Source organism: Callospermophilus lateralis, chromosome 5 (assembly GCF_048772815.1).
Source record: "Callospermophilus lateralis isolate mCalLat2 chromosome 5, mCalLat2.hap1, whole genome shotgun sequence".
Taxonomy (NCBI): Eukaryota; Metazoa; Chordata; class Mammalia; order Rodentia; family Sciuridae; genus Callospermophilus; species Callospermophilus lateralis.
The window spans coordinates 36,949,264-36,968,700 of NC_135309.1; the positions used below are offsets into that span (position 1 = coordinate 36,949,264).

The window sequence follows — 19,437 nt, forward strand, 5'->3', positions numbered from 1 at the left end:
ACTCGGCCACGCCCCCGTCGGGGCCCGCCCCCGGAGTGCCCGCCCCGCCCCCGGCACTCCGCCGGCGGCGCCTTTGATGTTCCGACCCGCCGGCTCCGAGAGCCGCTCAGCCCCGCGCCCTTACCCGGCGCCCACAGCCCGCCCAGGCGGAGTCAGCCCGCGCTCCGCCCGCCGCGATCCGGGCTCGGAGGTCCAGACTCCGGGCTCGCCGCCTCCCGGGCCGGCTCCGCGCCCCGCACTCTCCGCGCCCCGCGCTCCCTGCGCCCCGGCGGGCGGAGGGCACCATGCCGCAGCTGGACTCCGGCGGGGGCGACGCGGGCGGCGGCGACGACCTAGGAGCGCCTGACGAGCTGCTGGCCTTCCAGGACGAGGGCGAGGAGCAGGACAAGAGTCGCGACAGCGCCGCGGGCCCTGAGCGCGACCTGGCCGAGCTCAAGTCGTCGCTCGTGAATGAGTCCGAGGGAGCGGCCGAAGGCTCTGGGATCCCGGGTACCGGCGCCGGAGCACGCAGCGAGGCCGAGGTCGGGGCCGAGGTGAGCGTCTGCCCGCGCCCACTGTGTCGGGGTCGCCCCGCCGGCCGCCGGCCGCCGGCTCGAGCTGACCAGCCCTCCCGCTTGCGGCCCTCCGGGTCTCCATCCTTCAGAGCCCTCCTCCCCGGCCCTGAGCCCCTGAGCCCCATGGTCCCCGCCGCCCCTCACGGCCCCTCTGGTTCTCCCTCTAGGCTCTGGGACGGGAGCACACTTCGCAGAGACTTTTCCCGGACAAACTTCCAGAGTCTCTGGAGGACGGTGAGTTTCTGCATGGCCTGGCTCATCTTCCTCGCGCTGAGGCCCTGGCCTCGATGGGGAAACAGCGAATCCAGGGGGTGCCTCCCCCGGCTGCCGCTCCGGGAGGGGATAGAAGCCAGGGCGGGGGGTGGGGGAGTGGGGGGCGGGTTTCCCGGGCGCTGCTGGGCTCGAGTCACTTCCGGTGCCCTGACCTTTATAGGAGTAAACAGACCCCCTCCATCTCCGCCTCCCCTCTTGCCCAGGTGACTGACTAATCCCCAGCCTTGAGAAGAAAGCGTTGGCCAAGGTTCCTCGGCTGGAGGACTGAGTGGGGTTCTATTCCGGGCCGCCAGGGGAAGACCTGGATTCGGGGTCTTCCCACAAAACTTGGCACTGAAGACACCCGCATCCCGTTCCCTAGCAAGTCACAAACTCGAAGGAGACCCCTTGGCAATTCTTATTTTTTCTCTCAAGAGCAGACTGCCTTCAGCCCGAGCAGCTGCCTGGGCTGGTATCTGACCCAGCTGTGGTTTTTCCAGGCCTGAAGGCCCCGGAGTGCTCCAGCGGCATGTACAAAGAGACTGTCTACTCCGCCTTCAATCTGCTCATGCACTACCCACCCGCCTCAGGATCCGGGCAGCATCCCCAGCCGCAGCCTCCACTGGTAAGTGACCCCAGCAGCCAGTGTCCCTAGCGCTTGCTTCTTCCTTTGACCAGGTAGGTGAGGCATGGGCAAGAAGTGACTTTTGCCTAGAAGAAATAGGTATGTGAGCATTCTGTGGTTGTCTTTTTTCCTCGTACACAACCAGTGGGATCTGAACCAAGAGGAGAACTCTAGGGGGAGGAAGGAGGGCCTGCCTTGGATCATCCCCTGCCCTGGAGCTATTGGCTTTTGTCTTCCCAGCACACTCATAAGCAGGTGCAGGCCTGGTCCTTGTGCTGCATGATGCTGGGGTGAATAACTTTTGAGCTGAGATCACCTTCCTCTCGAGGTTGGTGTGTTTAATGTGATTTGAGCTCAGAGCTCTGCAGTTAGCTTTCTCCTGGGAAGCCCTGAGCCTGGGTGTTAGAGGGATGGGCAGAAAAGGAGACCTGATGGGATCTTCTGGTTATGCAGAAGAAAGGTTCTCCACTATGTGTCCTTACTGGCATGAGTGTGCCTGTGTCAAAGAAGGACCCTACATACCAGGTGAGTTCTGAGGAGGCATACTTGGTCTCTTACATGCTAAGAAAGGTTTGCAGAGATGTATTGCAAATCACTGGTATCAGTAAGGGACCAGCTCAGTGAATTGTGAGTTAAATTCTTTAAGTACCTAGAGCTCTGAAAAGATTTCATGATCATTACAAACCATGCTTTTTTCCATCGGTCCAGATAAAGTGTGAAGAGCCTATTTGAAGTGCTTTTAAAGCTGCATTTTTAAAAAAAAAATTCACATTAATATTTCAGACAGTCCCCAGTTGACCCAAGTTTGCGGGTGAGGGTGCATGGAAGGCTTGGGGAGGTCTGTGGTAGGTTGATATTGGGTGCAAATGTAAACCCAGCACATGGGGCCACAGGCAGGATCCACCCAGAAGGAGGACAGGATGACTGTGAGGCTGGTTCAGATCAGGAGTGAGGAAGGAGGTTCTGAGAGCTATTTCCTGTTAAAGCTGGCGGGAGGTGAGAAGACAGATGCAGGCTGCTCTCCAGAAGCTCAGACCTAAAAACCTGGTAGACAGCTGACTTGAGAAATGAAATCTTTGCCCTCTGGACCCCTTCTCATCTCTGTACACCAAGCATGATAGCTATTGAGAAGTCTGCTTGACTTCTCTGCTCTGATATAAAGGGTAATTCTCTTCTTTCCAGGTCTGTGAGGGAGGGGGCTTCTTCCCCACCCTGCTACCTGATGAAGCCACTGTCCCCATAGCCCTGCATCCTGCAGGAACAGATGCTTTTTTGGATTCCCTGCAAGGTGTAAACTCTTTGATTTGGGGCCAGTTGACATAACCCACCATTTCCAGTCACTGGCATGCATTGATTGGACTGGGGCTATGGTCACCATAGTAACTGTGACTGGACAAGAGGCCTAGGCCCCAGTCCTGGCAGGGCTAGCTCCCAGGACTCCATGGCAGAGCAGAGGGAAGGCAGTGGTTCCTCTTATAGTGTGAGCAAATGGAAGGAGAGTATCCAGAGCAGGAAGGGCTTCATTCTGCTATAAGGGTGTGGGTCATGAGACCATTTGGTGTCCTTTGGTTTACACTGGTCAAAGAGTAGGCAGAAGGTGGATTCCCACAGTCAGGATCAGCACCACTCACCTGGCTTGGGGCATATGTTTTTCAGCTTCCAGTCTTTTCCCAAGCTGTGGCAGATGCTTATCTATGCATTGCACCCTCTTCCCACCCAGCTGCTGTCCCCACTCCTAGTTTCTGGGAACATGGGAGGACAGGCTCTGGCACTGAATTTCTGCGTCCTGGCCTCAGCTGCTCTTTGGGGCTGGGGACAAGGACAGAGGCAGGGATCTATGTTAGAGTGACATAGGGTGAGGAAATGTACATGAATATAGGGGAGCCTGTTTTAAGCAAACTTGATAGTTGTAACACATAAAAAATAAAAGTAGTTGTTTGACTAATGCAGAAAATTGTATGGACACTTCAAATTTGGTTGGGTTTTACAAAGCAAAAGAGATTGGCTTCATATCTTTGGAGCATATTTATCATCCGATTCAAAGTTCATATGTCTGGTCGGGTGTGGTGGTGCATGCCTGTAATCCCAGTGACTAAGGAGGCTGAGGCAGTAGTATCACAGTTTGAGGCCAACTTCATCAACTTAGTGAGGCCCTCAGTAATGTGAGACTCTGTCTCAAAAGAAAAAGAAAAATGGCTGGGGATGTGGCTCAGTGGTAAATGCCTCTGGTTCAGTCCCCAGTACCAAATAAACAAATAAACAAAAAAGAGTTAATGTGTCTGGAGTCAGGAAAAAGTCTTCTGTAGTTGGTTGGGAGCTCTCGGAAGGGCCCTGAGGAAAAACTGTCATGGGAGTTTTTCCAAAGCTGGTCTTTATCAAGCCCATCTGTGGGGGACAGACTACCAAATATGCTACCAAGCCCTGTTAGCATGCCTTAGAATTAGGTCTTCTCATCCTTTGTCCAGCCTCTCTGAGGACATAGGTGGTCAAAAATTTTGCTCAAGGGGCTGGGGTTATGACTTAATAGCAGAACGCTTGCTTAGCATGTGTGAGGTACTGGGTTCAATCTTCAGTACCACATATGAATAAATAAAATAAATGTCCATTGAAAACTAAAAAAAATTTTAAAATAATTGGGCTCAAACTGGATACAGTGGCACATGCCTGTCATCCCAGTGGCTCAGGAGGCTGAGGCAGGAAGATTGTGAGTTCAAAGCCAACCTCAGCAAAAGTGAGGTGCTAAGCAACTCAGTGAGACCCTATCTCCAATATAAAATCGGGTTGGGATGTGGTGCAGTGACCAAGTGCCCCTAAATTCAATTTCTGGTACCCAAAAAACAAACAAAAAATTGTGCTCAGGATCTAAGATGTTCAAGATGAATTGCTGGATTTCCATAGTTAGCAGGGCAAACCCACACCAGAGACCATCTCCACTCACGTGTGGGAGGGATGTTAATGTGGCCACCACGTCTGAAGGCCTCCAAACAAGCAGACTTAAACCTTGCCAGGAGCCAAATGTCTGACTGACAACCAGTTGCCATGGGGCAGAGGGACACTTTTTTCCAAAAAAAAGTTGCTTTTTGGTATTTGGTTTCTTTGAAGCTTTGTTTGGGGAAGGGGAAAGTTAAGTCAAAGCTTTTTCCATGCAAGTTGTTTGCCAGGCATCTAATATAGGCTTGCAGGCAGTTACTGGCCTAGATCATAACTCTTGTTTCTGTGTGTGTGTGTGTGTGTGTGTGTGTGTTTGTGTGTATGTTTTCTTCTCAGTTCTGAGACCTGTAATGGGGTAGAAGTGGAGAGGTAGGGTAGTGAGCTGGTCCTGAGCCAGACTCTGGGGGGATTCTGAAATTAACATAATAAGGCAGCATTCCCAAGGGAAACTCAGGCGATTAGCTGTACAAGACCACCAGTCTGGTTCTATCCAAAAAGGATATGAGGAAGCGTTGCTCTGTGGCCCTTTCTACGGGCTCCTCTTGGAGTCTGTGGCCTGGAAGGATTCTGAGCCTTTTGCTCAAAATTGACAGATCCATAGAAACAGAAAGTGGTTTGCCAGGAGCTGAGAGAAGGGAAGAGTGAGAAGTGACTGCCAATGGGCATGGGATTTCTCTTTGGGGTGACGAATACATTCTGGAATTAGATGGTGGTGGCAGTTGCAACCTTGTGAATATACGAAAAATCGCTGAATTGTACATTTTAAAATAGTGCATTTTATGGCATGTGAATTACATCTCAATGACCAAAAAAAAAGTTGTGGCTTTTGACTGTTGCAAAGGCTTAGGCCACACTCCCTGTCCCTGATCCCATAGTTATCCTAGTACCTGGGCATCCTTCCAGCCCGGGGATCAAGTGGCAGCTCTAGTGTGAGGGGCACAAGGGAAATGGTGGACTTATGTGTGGGGCCCTGGCCATAGGGCTCACCACTGAGTCCCAGGATTGAGGTCCTAGTGAGGGCATGGGAACAAGCTCTGAGGCAGCAAGAGGAGAGGGTTATGAGCAAGACCTGACTCTAGCGGAGGAAGGAAGTACTGTTGACAACGGTCCCCCATCTGGGGAGCTGTGTAGAGAGAAGGTGTAGGAACACCACCCAGCCCTCCACCCTAACAGAGGGGCACAGTGGGCTTGCTCTGGGATATTAGTGGCAGTTGAGCACCAGCCCAGGTTGGAGTGAGGATTGTGAGAAGGGAGTCTGGTACCAGGTTGCTACCAGGTTCTGGGAACCCAAAACAGAACCAGGCTCAGCCCCAAGTGTGCCCATCTGAGCTGATAGCACAGATTAATAAATCCAGACAGGATTTATTCTGTCTGGAGAAGTACTGTCAAGTAGGCCTAGCTGAGGGGTTTGGACAGAGCTGGCCTCAGCTTGGGCTGTGAACCAGGGTCCCCTGAGCAGCATGCTAAGGGCTGCAGGTTGTCTAACAGATAAAGCAGGGACTGGCATGCTCCTGGGTGCATCCTAGAACTTCCACTTCATCTATGAGCACTCCCAGCCCTCATTATTTCCCATACAGATGGCACAGTAGCCTCTTCCAGGGTCCATCTGCATCCCTGTCACCCTAACCCACAGTCCAGACTCCATGTAGCAGCCAAAGGGGTCCTTTAAAAACAAATCAGATCATGTCTCTCACCTGATTAAACTTCAGGGCCTTCCCCATTAGTCTTGGAGGAAAGTCCAAATCACTTACCACAGTCTCAGTGCCTCATTATCGGCACTACCTCTTTCCTCTCCCTCACAGCAGCCCCTCTAGCCTGGTGGGGTTTATACCTGGCCAGCTCTTCCCACCTCAGGACCTTTATATTTGTTCCCTCAGCTTGCACTTCTCTTCCCCAGCTCTTGGCATAGGTGCCACCCACCTTCTTAATCCTCATTTGAGGCTTAATTCAGATAGTTGTCTCCTCCTCCGATCATTCAAGCGGGATCCTCCCTCATCCTGCCTCTGGGCCTTGGCTGCCTTGCCCACTCCGGCAGCTCTTCTGGATGATGTGGTTAGCATAGCTTTAACACACTCGCCATGCTTAGCCAAAGAGAGCTTGTCTGCAGAGGCATCCTGGACCTTGTTTCCTGCATTTTTGCAATGGGCTCATGAGCCTTCCTTGTACTTTTTGGAGTGAGGACTAGCAGCTTTGCCAGAGAGATGCCCAGGGAGGTGCCAGCATGGCCTGGGCTGGGTGGGGACAGGCTTTGTCCATGATTGATCCCTTCTCCCTTGCTATCCTAGTTCTCGTGGGACCATTGGTGGCTTAGCAGGTTAGGCCCCATGAGGACTCCCATCTGGAGGGCTGTATCTCCACTCTGGGCTACAGGGGTCTGAACCCTGGGACTGGGGACTCAGGTGTATGGGTCCCCTACTCCCTGCCTGACCTCATCCAGGGATTCTTCAGATGGGAAGTGCTATCCCTGGGACCAGCATGGGAGCCATAGCCACTTGCTCCATCCTGAGAATCCCTTTTCGCCACCCCAAAACTTGATCTGAAAGAGACTCTCCTTCCTCATCCCTTTAAAGCCCTTATATAAGGTGTGAGAAATTGAGGCTGTTTTGTAAGAATAAAAAGGGAGATGACCCTCATGGTCATTAGCCTGGAGCCACCTTCCGACCTTTGCTCACATGGTCACCCCCAAACGCACCCCTTTATTCTTACTGTAATACTTCCCCTGGTGTGTGGTGCAGGCTTCCAGAAATGCCCATGCACATCATCTTTATTCTTAGCATCCCTCCTGTGGCTCCTGGCTCACTCACAGGCCACCTTCTTTATCAGGAGGATGAGGCTCTGGACAAACCACTCCTTAGTTTCTGTTTTGATTATCTTCCTGGAGCATAATACCCCCTGAGAACTATGGGGTCAAGAAGTAGGAAGAATCACAGTGTTCTGCAGCCCTGTTGCCCCTGTTCTTGGTGGGTTCCAAGCCTGCGACTGTTCCCCAGCCCTTGAAGTGCCTAAACATGACTGATATGGAGTCTTGTCTTTGTCGCTCTTCATTTAGTCTGTGGTGGATAGTGGGACCTCAGTTTGTTTTGAAGTGCATTTCTTTCCTGACTCAGAGGCTGTGTGGGATTAGCTGTGGGATCTGGACAGTATGTAGACCCTCCTCTGCTGCTCCCAAGCTGGGACTGTGCTTCCACCCTACTGCTGCCTACAGTGGGCCAGGGAAGCCCCATAAAGGAGGCCTATCCTGCAGACCCTGGTGAGAGCCAGGCTTCCTGCTCCACTTTGTCCACAGGGGCAGGGAGGAACGGTTACAACTGTAGGGCAGCCTGCTGACCCCTTTGGAAGGGTAGGGCAAGCTAGCTCAGCAGAACAGAGGGGGCATTCCCAAGGCCCCAGGGCTGACAAAGAGCTCTGGATCGGTTGCTAGGACCCAGTTCCCAGCTCTTCCTGGGTTCCAGTGAGCTGGTTTGAGCCAGCAAATGAGGATCTTCACACCAGTTCTGCCTACTTCCCCAGCTGCAGAGACTTGGGTGTGAGGGGAATTAAAAGAGGGAGGGTAGAAGCCCAGCGTGGTGATGCATGCCTGTAATCCCAGCAACCTGGGAGTTTGAGTCCAGTATCAGCAACTTAGTGAGGCCCTAAGCAACTTAGCAAGACCCCCTGTCTCAAAAAAATAAAAAGGGCTGGGGATGTGGCTCAGTGGTAGAGGTTTAATCCTGGGTTTAATCCTCCATACCAAAAAAATGGATTGAACATGGCCCCTCTGGGACTCTTGAGAACACAGTCCATCCCCTTCCTCTGCAAAAAGGGAGATTGAGTTGAGCTATAAGCAGGGATTCAGGGGTGCTTGTTGAAAATCACATAATTAGCCAGGCACGGTGGCACATGCCTGTATTCCCAGTGGCTCAAGAGGCTGAGGGAGGAGGATTGTGAGTTTAAAGCCAACCTAAGAAAATTAGTGAGACCCTAAGTAACTCAGTGAGACCCTGTCTCTAAATAAAATAGAAAAAAGGGCTGGGATGTTGCTCAGTGATTAAGTACCCTGGTTTCAATCCCTGCTGCCAAAAAAAAGAAAGAAAAAAGAAAAAGAAAAATCATATAACCACTGAAGTCAGGTTGGGTCAGGGATGGGCCCAGAGCCTCCTGAGGGTCAAGGAGAGCCACAGCATCTCTGAGCCCCCTCCAGCTGCTGCGGTCCCAAAGCCATAAAGTCACACCCCCTCACACCTTGTGACTGGTGCTTCCTGCCACTGTGTACAAACAAGGCTCTGTTGGAGGAAACAGGTGTTTTATTAGGTCACAGGAGCACCCCCCACCCAACGGTACAGTACACAAATCCTCGAAGAACAACCTCTTTTCTGCAGGTGGAGACAGTGATGTCAGATTAGGGAAGGCTGCTTGTCAAGGCCCTTTAGAGGAGTGGAGGGAGGGAAAGCATTTAGTCTACTACTGCATCTGCTACTCTGGCTGCGTGGCCCTGGACAAGTTACTTTGCCCCTCTGGGCCTTAGTTTCCTCATCTGAAAATGAGGCTAATGAGGGTTCCACCCTCCTTGGGTAACTGGCATGGCACAGTGTAAGTGGTGCCCACATATAGGCTACTGCTGGAAGACTAACACTGCATAAAGAACTCAGAAGCTCCAGTGCTGCTGAAGCTCAGGCTGGACCATAGCCCTCGATGCTTTCCCTTCCCTGCCGAGAAGCCAGTTCCCCCAGGGGTCACCCTCAGCCTTCCTGGCCCTCAGGCATTTAGTTGGGCTCAGCCCAGAGCCTGCTGGAATCTTGAGTCCAAACTGTATTTATTGAGCCCCTTCTGTGTACCTGATCTGGTTCTGCACAAGGGGAGGCTATGCCTGCCCTCCCAGAGCTCAGTCCTGGCAAGGCAAGAGGACCCTCATTGGAGGACCCATGTCAGCCCTGAAGTACTGCTTGAGCTGGATATAGGACACAGAGGTGCAAGAGGAGCCATAGGAGCAGCTTAGGAAGCTTCCTGAGAGGAGTTTGTGCAGCCGATAGTGGGAGAACACTCTGGGTGGAAGCTGAGCAAAGCAGGAGAGAGGCAGAGATAAGTGTGTTCCTGATCCCTGAATGGCAGACCCAAGCTCAGGGTCTAAGAGGGGCGTGAGGTGAGGCTAGAAAGGTTGTCACTAAGGCCACAGCATGTGAGCCGATGCCCACAGTGCTGGTTCCAAAACCTGGGAGAGACTGGAGGGCACATGCAGTGTGTTGGCGTCCTACAGGGCAGAGCGGTGTCCACTGCAGATGGGCTGAGTTGGACATGGAGGGCCAGGGAGGCAGCTAGGGCAGGGTGCTAGGAGGGGCAAGGGGTGATTGATTGGGGGAATGAGAGCAGAGCTAAGGGAGGGGTGGCTTTGGACTGGAAAGACTCAAAGTACTGGCTAATCAAGGCAAGAGTACCCCCTCATAGTGCAGTTGCCATTTTACTGTTAGTTCATTTGAGTACAGGGGCTTGGTCCCCTGTTTACTTGGGGAGCCACACCCCAAAGGTCAGTGGCTTGCTTGCTTAGGCCCCTCAGGGTGCAGAGAGCACCTCTGCCCCCCATTTCCTCCAGCAGGGCTCCGAGATCATCAGGGTCTGGAGAGGATCTCAAGAACCCAGCACATTGTCAGCTGCCTCTTCAGACACTTAGCGGCTTCATCTCAAAGACCTGTCATACTTGAGGTTTGGACCTGGGAAACCACCTCCCTCTCTTAAAAAGGTGTGGCCCGCATCAGCCCCATCCTGCAAGCAGCCTTCTGCCTGGATGGTTTGTCCTGTCAGAGGTTTTGCACCTGCTCCCCTGCCCCTGGTCCAGCTAGAACATGGTTCTTCTCATGACTCAATCCCCAATGGGTGGAGGGTGTCTGTCTTGCTGAATAGGGGACTAACCCTGGCGTGGGGCACAGCAAGGAGGGGTGTGAGCTTGGTGCTTCCCTGCAGGGAGGCTGTCCCACCCATGGAGATTGTCTGTTGAGCTGCACCCACAGACTTTGTTTCGGAGCCCAGAGTAAGCCTGGTGACCCAGCCTGTGCTTCACAGCCAGAACTCCCTGGAGATCAGAGGAAGCAGACACAGTGCCAAATAAGCATCCTCTTGCCTCCCCTTCCTCTTCCCCCCTTTAAAACAGACTGCTCTCTCCAAGGGCAAGGGAGCTGCCTGGGCCCCACACTGTCTGCTTCCAGATGACATGTGTACAGCAGAGGCTCCAGGCATGGGTGGGCAGGACATGGCCCTGGGAAACAGGGGTGTGGGCTTGGGGATTAACTTGGTATGGCTTCCCCTACGCCACCATGTCTGAGCTGGCCTGGTGCCAATGGTGGCAAATCACCCCTCCCTCCAAAATCCAGTTTTCCCATGGGAGCAGGGGACTTTGCTGGGGAAGGAAGCCACCTCCTCCCCTCTGTGTGACCTCTAGCAAATGGTTTCACCTCTCTAGGTCTCAGTTTCTTACCTTATAGTGGGTGGGCATTCCTGGCTACGGGGATTTCTAAGGTTCATAAGGTGAACTGGAGAGGCCTGCTGGTCACCTGCACCTCAGTTAGGATTAGCTGGGCATTGCAGGGACTACACCAAGGCTAGCCTCGCAATAATGTCACAGAGGCCATGCAGAGGGAGGGACAGGTGATGGGAGTCCATAGTGGGGACGCTGAGTAATTCTGACCTGGCTCTGGTGGCCATGGGCCCAGCCTCCTGGCCTGCTGGGCCGCCATCTGAAACGCATTACCGATGCTTTGTAAACTCCCATCATTTGGCCACATGAAAGCTTGGAACCTAAAAATAGCCGCTCCCAGAGGACGACCCGCATTGGTGGAGCTCAGCTGACCTATGCACACACACCCACCACCATGCCATCTCCCTTGCTGGGGAGCCCCGACTGGCAGGGCCACACCTACACATCCAGTGTGGGCAGCCACTGCCTCAGGCTGCTTTATCAGGGCACCGATCTCACCCAACTGGTCAAGGCTCCAGCCCTTGAGGCCTCACCCAGAGCAGAATGTCTGGAGGAGCCAAGAGAAAGCTGCTGAGGGTGTGGTGGTAGCCTCAGGACCCTTCCCCAGACTTGTTCATGCCTGGAATGCCCATGGGAAGGAGATTCCTTGGAACGCTAGTTGAGGCACCCTACAGATGAGGACGTCGAGGCCTAGCAGCATTGACGGAAGCATGGGAAGGGGGACCTTATACTTACCTGGCTACTGTCAGGTGGGGGACGGGAGGGCCACTGGCTGATATGTTGGTGAGAGAAGGGCAGACCCTGCCTGGTCCCCTGGTGTCTGGTGGAGAGTCCGCAAGCAGGAGGGCCTCCAGGCTGCCAAGGCTGACTCTTTGCCCTGCTTTCTGTGGGTTCTCTCTCCCTATGTCTCTGTGACCAACTGCAAACCACTCTTTTCCCTAAAAATAAACATGCTTATGGGATTGGGGGAAGCTTTGTAGCTATCAAAGGAAATAATAGGGTGTTTAAGAAAATTACATTGCGTTTTAAATAACCAGCATGAAAGTCATTAAGTTTGAAGTTTCATTCAAATCAGATGGCTCTGTGGCTGGCTCAGTGGCCAGGCAGGCAGAAGGTGGGTGGGCCCTCAGATGCTAAGAGGCACCCTGTGGAGAGGGCTGTGGCTGCAGCTAGATCTCTGCTGGATACAGCCGGGGTCCAAGGGAGCTGGCCAGTTGGTGTGTGCTTGGCTGTGGCAGCCACCCCAGAGCTTACTGGCAGGCTTTGAAGCAGTGTGCGGCCTTGGGGACCGCCCAGCTGTGGTGGGCAACCCTGTGGGTGGAGATATGTGAACAGATGGAGTGGGGAAAGTAGAAGCGGCCATGTTGAAGTGAGGGCTTTCTGGGATGGTAATCTGGATCAGAAAGGGCTGGAGAACATCCATAGGGCCCAGGCTACATCTGTTCCTTTCACCACTAGATTCTCAGAGCCTAGTACAGGCCTAGTTATAGTAGGTGCTCAGTAAACAGCAGTTGAAAGAACCACAGTCACAATAACTTGTGTCTAGAACTTTCCCAGTGCCAGGCCTGTGCCAGAAGCTGAAAAACTACTGTTATTAGCCCTATTCTTCAGATGGAGAAATTGAGGCTCCAGAGAGGTTAAGAACATGCTAGAACCTTGAAGTCAGGATTTGGACTTGGTCTCTTATGCCCAAGGAGCCCATGCTCCTTGCTGCTCTGCTCCCTCTGCTCTAGCTTGTGTGTTGGTGAGAGCATTGCAGGCCAATGAGGTGAGTGTTAGTTAACCCCATATACTGTTGGGTTTGTGAGCTGGTCCCTCTGTTCCCTCCTATTATGTGCCATTGGCTTTTCATTGACCTCCTTGGGTGACCTCCTAGCTCTGAATCTGGTCAAGGCTCCCTTTCTTTCTGGGAGTCCTTACAGAACTGGGAGAGCTGCCTTTTTCAGTTGGGAGGCAGGATCCTGGGGCTTCTAGGAAAAAATGCAGTGTTTAAAAATGGCCTTGAAGATTGATTCAGGTGACAGAAGCATGGTTAGGAACTGCCTATCGTGGGTTCTTTCTTTTCTTCAGTTTTAGTCCTGACTCAGCCCAGAGATTGCTGCTAGACCTCTCTGGGCCCAACCTCTTGCCTCCTTCTGTGCAGCCCAGTTTGGGCTAATGGGTTTCATAGGCCCTGAGTCACTGCAAATGGCTGGACTGAGGAAACAGAGGGAGTCCCAGGGCATGCTGTGACACCCAGGGGAAAAGCTGCTTGGGAGCCAGAGCTGCTCTCAGCCTCACTGGGGTTTTTTGAGGGCAGATTCTTCTTACTGCCGCCTCCCACCCCCTAGTTCTGGCATCATAGGCCTGTCAGGAGCTCAGCAATCTGGTCCATGGTAATCAGGCTGCCGTCCAAAGGAAACCAAGGACCAGCAGCCCAGACCTGGCACAAATCTGGCTTTCCTAAAAAGTCTTTGTCTAGGGATATGCTTGCTTTTTCTTATTTTTTTTCCTTTACTTTTAGTTTGTTTCTAACTAAGCACACATAAAAAATATTAGCCCACACAAATATTAACTCATCTCCCCTCACCACAACCCCATGAGGTGATGGACTGGAGACCAGAGCTGCCAGTGTGGAGAGACTTGCATCTTTTAAGTGCTAGAGGAAGGATTTGAACCCAGGCATGCTCTTGATTCCTCCTGTTATGTGCCATAGGAATCATGTAATTGAATTACATATAGCTGGGTCCTCTCAGCTCCCCAATCCCACTCCTTCCCATTCCTCACCCCAGGAGTTTGGTATTTCACCCACTCCCCTATATCTACACACTGTTACACCAGGTGTGCATCTGGAAGAGTTGTTTGGTGTGGTTTGTGTGAAATCCCTAACAGCCTCATTAGTGGTGGTGCCTCAGATGGCCCCTAGGGTAGTTGGAGTAGTCCAGCCCCCCTCCTTCTGCTTGGGTGTGAGCCCCTTGAGTGAGAGGGGCTGGGGTGGCAGCATTCTGAGTCCAGAAACCTCCAGCTGCTTCTTTCCACACCTTGCCTTTCCCCCCTGTGGATAAACTGCTAGACTGAGTCCATTTAGAGCCCCAAGGGCCTTAACTGGCAGTAGCTGCAAGGGTTAGACCCAGGGAACTTCCAGATGTGGCCTCAGGGTAGAACTGTCCTCTTTGGGTAAGAGGCAGCTGAATAGTACATGCCACACGTAGACCCCTGTTTTGTTTTTGCTTGCTTTTTCTTATTTTTTTTTTCCTTTGCTTTTAGTTTGCTTTTAACTAAGCACACATAAAAAATATTAGCCCACACAAATATTAAATCACCTCCCCTCACCACAACCCCATGAGGTGATGGACTGGAGACCAAAGCTGTCAGTGTGGAGAGACTTGCACCTTTTAAGTGCCGGAGGAAGGATGCAGGCTCCTGGATGGCAAGATGGAATTTTGGGGCAAGAAAGCAGAGTTGAGCCTGGGCAGATTTCCAAGTTTCTTCTCTCCCACCCTTGAGCCATTGCTGACCGTCCTCCTAAGCCCGTGCCTTTCTGGGTCTTGTTTGGACTTTCCTGGCTCTCAATCACAGGCATAAATAAGCCCTGGTGAGAGCCTCCCCAGCTTCTAGCAGCTTCCCACCCATCGTCCGTCCGCATATAGAGTGGGAAGGCCACAGGCCCTCTGTAAGAGGGTAATTTAACCTCTCTTTGCTTCACTCTCTTCATCTGCAAAATTTGCACAGCAAAGTGCAAAGTTGGGAAGACTGGTGGGATTCCAGGGTGGGGTGGAGCACTGTAGACTGCTAGGCACTCAGTAGGCCCCTACTGGTGGCATCACCATCTCTAATCCTGTGCCTTTTCTGTTCTCTTCCTGCTTTTCTGCAAAGCCAAACTTTCTGCAAAACCTTCAGCTTTGCCCCCAGGGATACAAAGCTTCTGAACTGCTTCAGTGCCTCCCTCCAGAGCCCTGGTTCCTTTCCCTGCTGCCCCTTCCTTTCCTTCAGGCAAGGCTGGGCTGAGGCAGTGCTCTGGCTTGCCTTGGTCCATGGATGGCAGGGTACTGAGGAGGAGCTCGGTGAGTAACCACTTGGGCTAGGGGGACGCCCATTGCCTGGCTGCTGTAGAGTCCCCAACAATATGTTGGTAGCATCAACTAGCAGCTCAGCTGCAGCAGCTCCCGGAAGCTTATATTTTCCTCTGAAAACATCCTGTCCTGAGGGGCGTTCACCTCAAAGAGGAGGAAGGAAAATGCAAGTAAACGAATGCATAGAAACCACGAGAGGCCATGGGCCAGGCCAGGCAGCTCAGCAGGATTCAGCTAGCTTTGAGGGTGCCTCTAGAGCTGGCCTGTGGTTTTTGCCAGCCCTGTGTGTAGGGACTCTAGTCCTCACCTCTGCTGTGGCAGGCCCTGTTATCTGATGTCAAGGCCAGGCGGCTGGTGGACTGGCCACACACACCTGGCAGGGTTCTGTTACCATGGCAACAGCCTTGTTTCAGCAGGTGGGACTGAAACCTCCTGGTCCAGGAGGGTGTGGCCTAGCCATCCCCTAGCTCTTCCAGGTCAGCTGGCCTCATGGCTGTGGCTCTGTGCTCTGTGGTGGGCGTCTGGCACAGGGCGTCCAGCGTGCTGTGGGCGAGAAGCTTTCGGGCCGTCCTCTGGAGCACCATGTCCTGGGCAGTAGGGCCAGGAGCGGGGGCTGAGGATGAAAGAGCATGAGTGAGGGCTCTAGCAGCCTGGTCCTCCAGGCCCCGCTGGGTATATCAGCAGAGGTGGGGTCTGCAGGAGCCCACAAATGAAGAATCTTTTGAAGGTTTAGGGGACCTGCCACCTTCTGGGAAGTTCATTCTCATGACGCAGGCCTCAGAGAGCATCCTACTCAGCAACTACCCAGCCTGGAGCATTTAAGCACCACTGGTTCTGGATGGTGGCTCCAGACACAGGCCTGAGAGGGCTTCAGGGCTGCCTGGAGCCAGGAAATGAGCCCCTGGAACTGCTCAGGGTCAGTCCCTGGAGCCTAGTTCCTGGCAATACAGGCAAGAGAAGTGAGAATTGAAGGAGGCCTTTTGAAAGAGTGACTCTTGGGATACCCCAGAGGAACTGGACTGGTTTCTCTCCACAAGAAGAGGGTGTTTTCTAATTTGTACATAGGCACTGTATGAACTAACCTTTGGTCATTCTAACTCCCAGAGGCAGTGGGGATGGGGAGGAGACCAAGGAGTCTTGGCTGCTAGGTGGGATGTCCCCGACCCTGAACAGTGATCCCAGCTTCTCCCAGCCTCCAAACCTTTGTGCTGTTGTGACACTATGCCCAGTCCCAGCCTAGATTGCTGTACCTAATGCTGCCATGTTTCCTGAAGCACCATCCCACCCCCGAGCCTCCACACTGCTAGACCCAGCCTTGAGGGTTCGCTTTCATTCTTTCAATAAAAACAATGCAGAGTATAATCCCAGACCTAAGGAGGGGCAGGAGGCAGACAAGGACACAAGCAACTACAGCAAGGTGTGGTCGGTGTTGCAGTGGAGGTATAGCAGAGGACTCTCCTTAGACAGGAGGACAGGAAAGGCTTCCAGAAAGAAATCTCATTTATATGAGCCCTGCAAGATGGATAGGAATTGGCCAAGATGAGTTGGGAAAGAGTGCCCTGGGCAGAGGGCACAGCATGGTCTCTGGAGCCAGTAGTCCTCCATGGCTGAAGCATGGAGCAAGAGGAGGGCAAAGGAGAGGGTGTGGCTCTCTGGCACCCTTGCAGACCTAAGAACTCAGAACAGGGTGATGGAGTACTGTATGACACAGGCAACTTTCTCACCTCCCCAAGCTTCACTTCCCACATGTATGAAATGGGAATATAAAATGCCAGTCTCACGTGGCTTGTCACATTTGACATTTATATTACTCAGCTTCACCTCTGTGCACTTGCCAAGCAGAACAATAACCATAGCAATACCCACCCTTCTGTCTAGTCAGTGTCTGCCCCTGGAAGGAGCACAAGGCCTGGGGTGTGGCTCTGCCATTCCTTCCGCAGACTTTTTCCCCAAGGGTCTCTCCCCAGCTCCATGACATGCATCAGGAACAGCCTTTTGACTGAGGAGCTTGAAAGATTTGAAGTCACAGTGGCAGATGAGTACACAGGGGCATGTAGAAGGTCTGGGGGGCACTGAGAATTCTAAAGGCCTTCATCCCACAAATCTTCAGTGAATGTCTGCTGAGTACAGAGCCTGGACAGCAGAGGTATCTGGCAAGCTGGAGGCACCACTACTATGCCACAGCAGGCCAGCATAACTGGGGTGTGATGGCTAGGACCTTAGGGCCATATCCAAATATCACCATCAGATGGGCTCCCAGTGCCAGTGGCCCTGGCAGGCAGGCGTGGCCAGAACTCATACCAAGGGTCCCTGAAATCTAGAGCATTTTTAGGGTCAGGAAAGCACTGGCTCGGTACTAGAGCACTGGCTCTAGGACTAGTACAGTGCCCACCCCCCCACTGCATCCCCCCCCCCAGCTTATTCTGTCCACAACAAGAAGGCCCCAGCAGTGCAATAGGTGACATCCTAGCTCTGCCACTGTGTGTGACCTTGAAGTTCAGTTTCTTTATCAATCAAATGAGGATAGTAACTATCCATGTCATAGATTTGTTTTAGGAATATCCTAGTTAAACTCAGGTGCTCAGGACTGGGCCTGTCATTCAGCTCAGCTGCCACTAGTAAATACTCTTCCGGGCTTCAGTCTTTTGCTTGGTACAGAGTAGGAGCTCAGTTGTACACCTGAACAATCACGCATGCTGATGGATCCTGGTATATGAGAGGTTCTTCTCCTGCAGTCCCTGCTATAGGGAGGCCTTCTTGGGAGGGCCTGGTTAGGCAGATCATGCTCCTCTAACCTCTTAGGCTCGAGCCCAGAGGAAACAGCAACTTTCTTCGCTGGGAAAGTGTTGTGGGGCTCAAGTGTTTGGGGGTTTTCAGAGTCAACCGTCAGAGGCGAGGGAGTTTCTCTGCTGGTGGTGGCAGGGGCTCTCAGCGTGCACACAGCTTGTGAGCACAGCAGACCGCTGCGGTGTGCAGGGAAAATGCCGACTGTGTTTATTTTTCACCTGAGCCTGCAGGAAGTGGGAGGGGGGGTTGGGAGGAGGCAGGGGCAGCCCAGCCAGACCCAAGATCCACTCCAGAGCAGACACCTACCTCAAGAGTCCCCCATTTCCACCTCCCTCTGCCTGGCCCTTTCCTGACACCAACCTGCAAAAAAAGAGGACACACTAGAACACCAGATGAGAAATTTCTAGCCATCTGCTACGGAAAGTGTCCTTAAAAGGGAGGAGCACCTTTGGGATGGTAGACTTGAGTAGATGTGGAGAAAGGTCTTTGAGCAGTAAGAACAATGTAGCATCAGGAAGGACCACCTCTTCTGGGGGTGAGCAGGATCCAAGCATCCAGCAGGAAGCTGGACAGTATTGGTGGGGACTGATGGGTGACTCTCAGCCTTAGGGTCTGAGTCCTGGACCTGTCCTGAAGTGCCACAGGCTGGTGGGAGGGGCCATGAGGGCTCAGGCAAAGGCAAAGAACAGGGACCTGGGGTATCTTGAGAGAAGAGTACAGACATTACTTATGTATTAATGCATCCCATCATGCTCTAAGCCCTTACTGTGTACTCTGCTCTCAGTAAGAGAGATGAGGTTGTGCTCTTGAGGCACTCAGGGCCTGGTGGGGATAGTCCATCCAGGCCTGCCTCCCTCCCTTGGGGGCTGGGCATGGTTACCATAAGTGAACCCACCCTGTTTTCTGGAAGCCTGACCCTGGGATAGTCTTGTGCTGGAGCCCTGGAACGGGCAAGGGGAACAAAGGGCCCTGTGCTAGACGGTTCACCTCTGGCTACTACCACTAGATACGGAGAGGGCTGGGGAGTGAGGCTTGGAGGCAGCCTGCATGAGCATGGAAAGGACTGGCCAGCCCAGGTCCTCCAACTGCCAGTAAGCTCTCTGCCCCACCCCTGCCCACCCAGCACTTCTGTGGTTTGGCTGGAGGCTCCTGCTTAATGAGGCTTTTCCCCTGTTCCCAGGGAAGGTTGGTAGATAGGACAAACCCATTTCCCCCAGAACTCTCATCATTCCACTGCCTTGTCACGTGCATACAGAGCAGGCCAGCAGCTATAGTTTGTGCTGTTTTCTGAGGTTCCACAGGCCCAGCTTGAGCTGTGCTGTGACCTGGGGCAAGCCACCCTCTTGCTGCCTTGCAGGGGCTCTGGGCAGAGTGCATAGGACTGTCTTCCTAAAGCTGGCACCTTGGATTCCAGGCTCTGCTCCTAAGGTTTTTCAGGGTCAGAGCTGTCCATACCCAGCTTTCCCTCTAAGCTACCCAGGCCTCCTCAGTCCTAAGGGTTAAGGAGCCAGAGTCAAGTTTGGATGGTAGCGCCTTCTCTGAAGCAGGAGTGTAGACTTGAAAACCTCCTGATTCTGGAGGCAACTGTAGAGGTGTCATCCCACCTGGAGAGCTGAGGCTCCAGGCGTTTGTACCTTTCGATAGTGAATGGTGGAATGCTTTCTGCCAGGGTCTAATGTTCCTTTGGGGCCAGTTTCCCTGCCCTCAGCTGTCAAAGCCTACCATCTGGTTAGTGCTGTTCTGGGAACCTGTTAGGACAAAAAGACCTCAGGGATTTCTAGGAAGCTTCTT

General features: G+C 53.0%; 1 protein-coding gene across 6 annotated transcripts in view; it reads left to right on the forward strand.

Annotated features, from left to right (window-relative positions):
• Positions 1–284: 284 nt before the first annotated feature.
• The window catches only part of Tcf7 (transcription factor 7), a 30,510-nt gene continuing 11,357 nt past the window's right edge, over positions 285–19,437 (forward strand). For all 6 annotated transcript variants that reach the window (XM_076855778.2, XM_076855780.2, XM_076855779.1 and 3 more), the window contains exons 1-3: positions 285–533; positions 722–788; positions 1,307–1,431. In XM_076855778.2, the coding sequence (XP_076711893.1) occupies positions 285–533; positions 722–788; positions 1,307–1,431 (441 nt within the window). The remainder of the gene's footprint in view (positions 534–721; positions 789–1,306; positions 1,432–19,437) is intronic.